Here is an 8308-nt window from a genome sequence, read left to right as displayed (position 1 = left end):
GGAAGTTAGATCAATTTTACCTCCAAATGTAGGAGAAGTACAAATTATATTTGCAGGTGCTCGGATTAGAAGAGATTGTAAAGGTATGTAATGCTACGGTGATTATTTTGGTTATTAGGAAATGTCAGTTTCATATAATTATATGTGCGAGTTTTGTATACACACTTGTTAATATCTAGTAATTAATATGACAAACTGAACAACTTGGCACTGGAAATCAACGGGGAGTGAAAAAATAATGTAAATCAAAACGTGACGTCTGCTAACTCACCATGCAATTCTAGAAGTGCTTAGTTCTGAGCCCCGGGTTATTTGATATCACAACAACGGAGTGTATCGCATTACTACGTATTATATGTTATATATCCAATATGAAACTGTATACATTGCTAGGCAGGATATTTATCTAGACAAGGGTTGTACTTGAAGTGTCACATCACATTGTATATTTTATAAAAGGAGGGACTCCGCAATCAGACCTATTCATTCATTTTAGTTTTGTTAGTCTAGCTATAGAATGTGGGCCACTTTACACGATAGTCGTTTTCAAACGAATTTCAGATATACCTGTCTGTCGTAGCATATACATGTAGCTCAGCCTCTGGGACTATATGCATAAGTAAGCTAACAATGCTTGAATACAGAAACTTTGTATCATATTCAGATGCTAGATTTTGAATTAGTAAGATGACGATGCTTAATCACGGAGCCTGGAATGTATCAAAACTTGTTCAGACTGTCAATTAGCTTGTGTGTATAGCAGCTCTCTAGAAGATTCTCTTGGACAGATTAATTGGGACTCAACTGCACTTATCCATTTTATATATTTACAATGTACATTTTGTAGTTTAAATCTACCTTATATAAATTGCCACACTCTGTTTCCTCCATTTTATAAATTCAGATACTAATTAAATTACACTTATTATATATATAAGACAATTGTTTAAGATGCTTTTCATACTAAATAATCTTAAAGAGAGGCGGCTAAAACTATACAAATACTCGATCAATAACAGCAGGAATACATAATATACAAGCCTAGAAAAAGCAACTGGAGTGCCCTGAGCTGAATACTTATCAAGTACATGTTAAATATATATAAAAACTTTAAAAGTCCAACCCCCTTTTGACAAAGTCCCACATAAACTCTTACAGTACAAACTCGCATATTACGGCATAACAGGAAACACACGTGCATTGATCACAAACTTTCTCTCACAACGCACCCAAACAGTACGTAGTATTTGAGAATAAAATGTCAGACACAATACACATAACATCATGGAGTCCCTCAAGGAAACTGTTTGGACCTATCCTTTTCTTCATCTGTATTAACGACTTCCAACCACAGCTTTTAAAAAGTAGATTAAATTTCTTAAATTGACATAATAATCATCAGGAGACATCTTAGGATCTAGAAATATTAATGCACTTAAAAAATAACAGAAGTGTGTTCTTAATTCCTGCCATTTCATATTTATATAATGCTTGCTATCTCCTCTATTTAAATTTAAATCCCTCATGCACAGCACCTTTGAGTGGCCTTGGCACTTTGATTTGATACCAGCGCATTGCAAGAACACTTAACTTTTTAGGAATAGGATTTTAGTTGTCTTTTGGTATGTAGAATAAAAAAGAGACATTGAAAAATTGTGTAAAAGTTGGTCCTCCAATGTACTCTATGTCAAAAAGTGATTTGAATCCCCCCTCACCGAAAAATTACAGATAGCCCAATTATATAAATCAAAAAGTGGAACTTTGCTGTAAATTTGGTTTAAAACCATACCCTTCCTAAATGTAAACCTTTGAATGAAATTGATGAGAAACATATATCATAGGGGATGCCAATCATATTTTATATAACTGAGGCTGGTATGACCCCTGGGGCCAAAGGGGTGGGGCTCCAAATTGGGTGAACTTTGCTGAAATGTTGATTTTACATATAATAATTACAACAAAATTTGTGTGAAACATCCTTTAGGAAGGGCAATCATATTTTATATACATGAGGCTGGTGTGGCCCAAGTGGTAGAGTCCCAAAAGGGGAACCTTGCTGTGATTTTGCTTTCTATATACAAAATGTATTATGATTCAATTGTCAGATGACCGTTAAGTGCCATGACCCTCTTTTGATTTTGAGAACAGTCACTGTTAGGTTAAACAAGCCAATATGTGCCAAACCTCTTTGGTCAGCATCGTTTGAGGAAGGGAAATAAATTTTGTTTAAATGGTATAATTCTTGTTACTTGTCTTATATTGTTTTTATTGTTACATGTTATGCTGAAAGATGACACCTGGATCAGAAGTGAATTTGAATGAACCCATTTGGGATCTATCAAAATTTCAAGGAAGACTTCGCTACTATGCTTGGATTACAGATACTCGTCTGACGTTGATCCCAACAAAAACTCTGTACCAGTATAAAGACCTTGTGGAATATTATAGGTAAACCATCATCAATTTGTAAATAACATTGTTTGTGTTACATCAGGTGTAAATGATAGTAAACTGAGAAATGAGAATCATGGTGCTTAATAAAAAACTGATAACTTATTGCCTCTGCCCTCTCCATGGTACCCCAAGGGTCAGCTCTTGGCCTGCTCCTCTTTCTAATCTACATAGATTTCCTGTAATATCAATTGAAACTCTTCGTGGATGACTGATTCTTCTTGGATGACTGATATAATCTTCCCCTAGCTGAGGGGAATTATTTTTTGGTTATCTAACCCGAGGCTCTGCTGATTTATTCAGGGTTAAGTTGTTTAAATACTAGTTATCAGTTTATGACAACACCAAGTCATCTAGTGTATATTTTTAATGCCCAAGATTATGCTAAACATATACTGTGTTTGTTAAGCTTGTCACTATCGGGTTGAGACAACTAGGGCGATCCCATGGTTCCTAGGGATGGGATCAGTAGGGAAAGACAGTTGGCACTCGCTATGATGCTGATCACAATAGCATAACGTTATCATTTTATGTAGCGTAACATGTCGCAAACTGATGTCATTAATTTCTATGCACATTGTCATGTTGGCACATTATGAAAGATTCACAACATTTTACAATCTGTAAGGTTTTTAAGTTCATCAGTATATGGGAAAAATGATCGAACAAGGGCCTGTACCATGGATTTTTATCCGATTGTAAGAGTTTAGTTGACCAGCTCTTGACAAGCCTTGTGCGTGCCAGCCAAACTCTTACATTCCTGGTGAGATATCCATGTAAGATTCTATTATTTTCCTACCCAGGACACGGATATCATACATGGGATTTTCTTTCCATGTTCTCTACAATTGCATTTTGTCCCTTCAACAATACTATGACATCACAGCGACAATACAATGATGTCATGTTGACAATTTAATCACATCATGTCAACATTATCAGATACATAAGTGGGTAAACTGAGTACGAGAAAAATGACCATTCTACCCCATGGGAGTGAAACAGGAGAATCTCGGCCCTCATGGGAAGATACTTAAGCTGCCAAACACGATGTTTTAAGAACGTTTCAATGGCGCAGTGATGGTTGGCCCAATACCCTCTTGCCTCTTGTTTGTCAACTTAAGAATCTTCCCGTCGGGTTGAGATTCCCCTGTCTTGCCCCCAATGAGGTGAAAGATTCTATTAATCTCACTCCCAAAACCCTGCTAAATATCCTCCTATGTATCTAACATTGATGTTGCAACAATGTTGATGTGATAATGTCAACATGACATTACTGCACCATAAATGATTGGAGAATATATACTCTACACAGGGCTGTTACATTTAAAATCTCTAGAAACCTGGGAGAAGGAATGACAGATGAATTTTAATGCCAAAATGTGTTCCATTATTAAGATCTCCAGAAAGAAAAAACCCTTATTGAATACCAATATTCTTTACATAATAAAACCCTGAAAAATTTAAATTCTGGAAATTATCTTGGTGTCATCATCAATTCAGAACTAAATTGGAACAGTCCATTAGGGGATCAAATCACTAGACTCCGGGCTCAGGACCCCATCGAAGAAGGAAAGCCAGACTTTTATAAGATCCTAACTATAGCTCTTATCATCATGCAAAACATCAGGCGATAAGAGAACATGAAACTTCATACAAGCTTTGTTAGCATAGGATTCAAACCTTAACTGTTACAGGTCTGCCCTTTCACCTGTTTTATCTTAAAAAATACAACAAAAATAAAAAAAACTTTGTTTCATTTGCCTGAGCCAATTGCACTCAAACATTTGAGTCTGTCTGTGCAGTCTGCGCTGTGTGGCGTTAGCCGTGCATAAACTTTTCACATTGCAAACTTCTTCTCAATTAAGTTTCACCAGTGTGATTCAGCTTACATTTGCCTGAAATAATCCTGTGATAGTCCTTACCAAGTGTTGTTATTTTTCGGGTCGGTCCAAAATATGTTTTCCATTTCTGCTAGGTGCCATTTAGCTAGGAATTGGAGGAGATGTTAAGGAAGCTTAAGGGAATCCAAGTGTTGTAATGTTTTGGCCTCGCAAAACTTTGACATTGTAACCAAGGAAGTCATCTTGAAATATGATTGTACAATCATGGTTTTCTTAAATTGATGCACCTAGGTGGACATATTTTAGATATGAAGTAAAATGTAGTTTAAAGAGAATTTTTTATTATTTGATTTCAGTAAAAATCAAAACCTACCAACAGGGGTGACGGTGGCTGACTACCGACGTGCCCAGCAAGCCACACTGTCAGCTTTCCATCCAGATACAGGTGTACTCCAAAATGTTATTGGCAGGATGTCTTTCCAGGTCCCAGGTGGCATGGTTTTATGTGGATGCATGGTGACATTTTATAGGTATGCTATGTGAGACTACTGATTGAGTTTATCCATTTGTGCCGTTAAACACTTAAATCACTGTTTACCGTTGATGTCCAGTATTATGCTTTTGAGTTCTTCTACAAATTTTGAAAACTATACATATCAAACTAAAATTAGATTGATGGTGAAAGTTGACAGTACACGTATCTGACAAATCAGATTAATTTAATAACTCAAAGCATGGAATTGCATTGAATAAAATATCATCCATATCAATTTTCAAGCTTAATTTTCAACCATTTTCCAGTGAAATATTTAAGCTTAAAGTCATCATTACCAAGCGGCTGCCTAAAATTTTATATAAAAATATTGAATTAAATTTCAGATAAAGTATCAATTAATACTGCATCGTCAGGGTAGGTCATTTACATACTGGCTATTGTGTTAATCAATTTCTATATTGCTAGTAGCTTGAAATAGTGGTCTGTTGTCATTGCAGTAATATACCCTGATCAATGCGTATACCCTTGTAATAGTTCAGTTAGCTGAATACTAATTGGCAATTGCTACATGGCATACTGTACTTCCCAACAATTAAGGCGGACATTGTCAAATTTGGTGTTCATGTTTGGAATTTGTTGGCCGACGTGGACCTGTAATCTGTTGGCTGACGTGGACCTGTAATCTGTTGGCTGACGTGGACCTGTAATCTGTTGGCTGACGTGGACCTGTAATCTGTTGGCTGACGTGTACCTGTAATCTGTTGGCTGACGTGTACCTGTAATCTGTTGGCTGACGTGGACCTGTAATCTGTTGGCTGACGGACCTGACATGGACCTGTAATCTGTTGGCTGACGTGTACCTGTAATCTGTTGGCTGACGTGTACCTGTAATCTGTTGGCTGACGTGGACCTGACGTGGACCTGTAATCTGTTGGCTGACGTGGACCTGTAATCTGTTGGCTGACGTGGACCTGTAATCTGTTGGCTGACGTGGACCTGTAATCTGTTGGCTGACGTGTACCTGTAATCTGTTGGCTGACGTGGACCTGACGTGGACCTGTAATCTGTTGGCTGACGGACCTGACATGGACCTGTAATCTGTTGGCTGACGTGGACCTGTAATCTGTTGGCTGACATGGACCTGTAATCTGTTGGCTGACGTTGACCTGACGTGGACCTGTAATCTGTTGGCTGACGTTGACCTGACGTGGACCTGTAATCTGTTGGCTGACATGTACCTGTAATCTGTTGGCTGACGTGGACCTGACGTGGACCTGTAATCTGTTGGCTGACGTTGACCTGTAATCTGTTGGCTGACGTGTACCTGTAATCTGTTGGCTGACGTGGACCTGACGTGGACCTGTAATCTGTTGGCTGACGTGGACCTGTAATCTGTTGGCTGACGTGGACCTGTAATCTGTTGGCCGACGTAGACTTGTAATCTGTTGGCTGACGTGGACCTGTAATCTGTTGGCTGACGTAGACTTGTAATCTGTTGGCTGACGTGGACCTGTAATCTGTTGGCTGACGTGTACCTGTAATCTGTTGGCTGACGTGGACCTGTAATCTGTTGGCTGACGTGGACCTGTAATCTGTTGGCTGACGTAGACCTGTAATCTGTTGGCTGACGTGGACCTGTAATCTGTTGGCTGACATGGACCTGTAATCTGTTGGCTGACGTGGACCTGTAATCTGTTGGCTGACGTGGACCTGTAATCTGTTGGCTGACGTAGACCTGTAATCTGTTGGCTGACGTGGACCTGTAATCTGTTGGCTGACATGGACCTGTAATCTGTTGGCTGACGTGGACCTGTAATCTGTTGGCTGACGTAGACTTGTCATCTGTTGGCTGACGTGGACCTGTAATCTGTTGGAGACTGCTCTATTGCTAAACACACGTCTTTAAGAAGTAACTGACACTGCTTAGTATCCTTCTACTCAATGTCTCGTCTTATCAGAGTTGGTTGATGTTTTTCTATGTTAACTGGGCAGTCCAGGAGCAGGCTCAGTGTGATTTGCCTTGGTGTATCTCTAGGGATTCAAGGTTGTTTTCAAAATCTGGAGAGTATTGATATGTAACAAAAGAAATATTTCTTCATAGATCTAACATATTTTAAAGGTCAAAGTTGAAATCAAAATAAAGTTCTGATAATAATGTTTTTGAATATAGTAATGAAAATACATATGCATATATGTACAGTTATCTGAGTTGTCAAATGACATATAATATTTTCTAGAAATTATGCATGTAATTAAGATTATATTTTTTTCTTCCATATTGCACTTGTCTGACGGCTTAGATAATGCATTTATGCATTTTCCTCTTTGTGGATAGTGAGGAAAAAAAATTAACCTGCTGCACAGAACAATACTAAGAATCATTCATCATATCACAGCGCAATTCTAAGAATCATTTCATCATATCACGGGGCAATACTAAGAATCATTTCATCATATCACGGGGCAATACTAAGAATCATTTCATCATATCACGGGGCAATACTAAGAATCATTTCATCATATCACGGTGCAATACTAAGAATCATTTCATCATTTCACAGCACAATACTAAGAATCATTCATCATATGACAGTGTAATACTAAGAATCATTTCATCATATCACGGGGCAATACTAAGAATCATTCATCATATGACAGTGTAATACTAAGAATCATTTCATCATATCACGGGGCAATACTAAGAATCATTCATCATATGACAGTGTAATACTAAGAATCATTTCATCATATCACGGGGCAATACTAAGAATCATTCATCATATGACAGTGTAATACTAAGAATCATTTCATCATTTCACAGCACAATACTAAGAATCATTTCATCATATCACGGTGCAATACTAAGAATCATTTCATTATATCACGGCGCAATACTAAGAATCATTCATCATATGACAGTGTAATACTAAGAATCATTCATCATTTCACAGCACAATACTAGGAATCATGCATTCATCTTACCCATTCCTTTTCTGCAGCTTTTTATTCACATACCTCCCATAGTTCCTTACTATATTTAGCATTTGTCTTTAATTTGTGACCATTTACAGTAAAACATATAAACAGACACACTTAAAAAAAAATCACAGCTATAACATAGTATTTTTCATTCTTGAACAACTGCCATATCATTTGTATGTAAAATTTAAAACATAACCAATTTCACATAATGAATTATTGCCTATATAATGTAGTAACTTCTAAGTCCGCTCAGGAAGATTTCAACACTATAATTATTAACTCTAACATAATGTCCATCTGACTGTATTGATATCCATGTCCAGGTAAGTTTCCAACACAGGTAAGACTGACAAATGATGTTGTTGTTATACATACCTTGTTTATTTTGAATTCAGTGTTGCCAAGTTACTGAACTATTCAGATATGGCTTTGACATCTACGTCTCCATCTCCTAAGAGAAATGCTTTAAAGGGTTATTCTTAACAAGTTGAATTTTTCATGATTTTTTTCCAAAATTTTTATACATTAGCTTATT

At 37.2% G+C, this 8308-nt stretch overlaps 1 protein-coding gene and 1 long non-coding RNA gene across 4 annotated transcripts in view; one reads left to right on the top strand and one right to left on the bottom strand.

Moving 5' to 3' along the window:
• The first annotated feature begins 13 nt into the window (after nt 1-13).
• LOC117318585 (sideroflexin-2-like) overlaps nt 14-8308 on the top strand; it is a 40413-nt gene continuing 32118 nt past the window's right edge. For both annotated transcript variants that reach the window (XR_004530414.1, XM_033873556.1), the window contains exons 1-3: nt 14-83; nt 2291-2448; nt 4652-4825. Coding sequence is in view for 1 of the 2 variants with exons in the window: in XM_033873556.1 (XP_033729447.1) it covers nt 2291-2448; nt 4652-4825 (332 nt within the window). In the remaining variant the exon portion in view is untranslated. The remainder of the gene's footprint in view (nt 84-2290; nt 2449-4651; nt 4826-8308) is intronic.
• LOC117318611 lies at nt 5469-6362 on the bottom strand. 2 transcript variants are annotated; one of them, XR_004530419.1, is made up of 4 exons: nt 6055-6362; nt 5883-6018; nt 5702-5837; nt 5469-5606 (listed from the first exon to the last, which is right to left on the bottom strand). It is a non-coding gene; the product is annotated as an uncharacterized LOC117318611 (long non-coding RNA). The 2 variants fall into 2 exon arrangements; XR_004530421.1 differs by lacking the exon at nt 5469-5606 and adding an exon at nt 5641-5665.

This window comes from Pecten maximus, chromosome 2 (genome assembly GCF_902652985.1).
Source record: "Pecten maximus chromosome 2, xPecMax1.1, whole genome shotgun sequence".
Classification (NCBI taxonomy): domain Eukaryota; kingdom Metazoa; phylum Mollusca; class Bivalvia; order Pectinida; family Pectinidae; genus Pecten; species Pecten maximus.
The sequence above is the reverse complement of the archived record's forward strand: the minus strand, read 5'-3'. Positions and strand labels throughout refer to the sequence as shown.